Source organism: Calidris pugnax, unplaced genomic scaffold, assembly GCF_001431845.1.
Source record: "Calidris pugnax isolate Ruff unplaced genomic scaffold, ASM143184v1 scaffold1105, whole genome shotgun sequence".
Taxonomy (NCBI): domain Eukaryota; kingdom Metazoa; phylum Chordata; class Aves; order Charadriiformes; family Scolopacidae; genus Calidris; species Calidris pugnax.
In genome coordinates this window covers 36,867-37,232 of record NW_015091722.1, presented here as the reverse complement: position 1 = coordinate 37,232, position 366 = coordinate 36,867, and the positions used below count along the sequence as shown (strand labels likewise).

Here is a 366-nt window from a genome sequence, read left to right as displayed (position 1 = left end):
GGGGGGGGGAGAGGCAGCCCCGAGATCCCCCTCAGCAGCAGAAGGGGGGCACAGGGGGGGTCTCCAGCCCTTAGAGCCGGTATGGGGGCAGGGTCCATTCTGTCCCTTAGTGACACCCTGGGGGGGTCCAGGGCTGTCCTTGTCCCCCCCCCACCCCACCCAAACGTCTCAGTGTCGTCGTCCCCCATTTTCTCCCTCCCCCAGGTCCTGGCTCCTCTCCGAAGCTGTCTCCCCACCGCCATCGCCGCCGCCCCCCACCACCCCTCTCCACTGCCCCTCGCCCCCCCGACGCCGCCTGCCCCCCATGGGGGCCCTGGCCCTGCCCCAGGGGGTGGGCGAGGGGGACCCCTGGCTCCCCGAAGCCCC

At 73.0% G+C, this 366-nt stretch overlaps 1 protein-coding gene across 1 annotated transcript in view; it reads left to right on the top strand.

The window, feature by feature from the left end:
- ARMC5 (armadillo repeat containing 5) overlaps positions 1 to 366 on the top strand; it is a 10,864-nt gene that overhangs the window by 4,585 nt on the left and 5,913 nt on the right. The window contains exon 5 of the mRNA XM_014961998.1: positions 205 to 335. Coding sequence (XP_014817484.1) covers positions 205 to 335 — 131 coding nt within the window. The remainder of the gene's footprint in view (positions 1 to 204; positions 336 to 366) is intronic.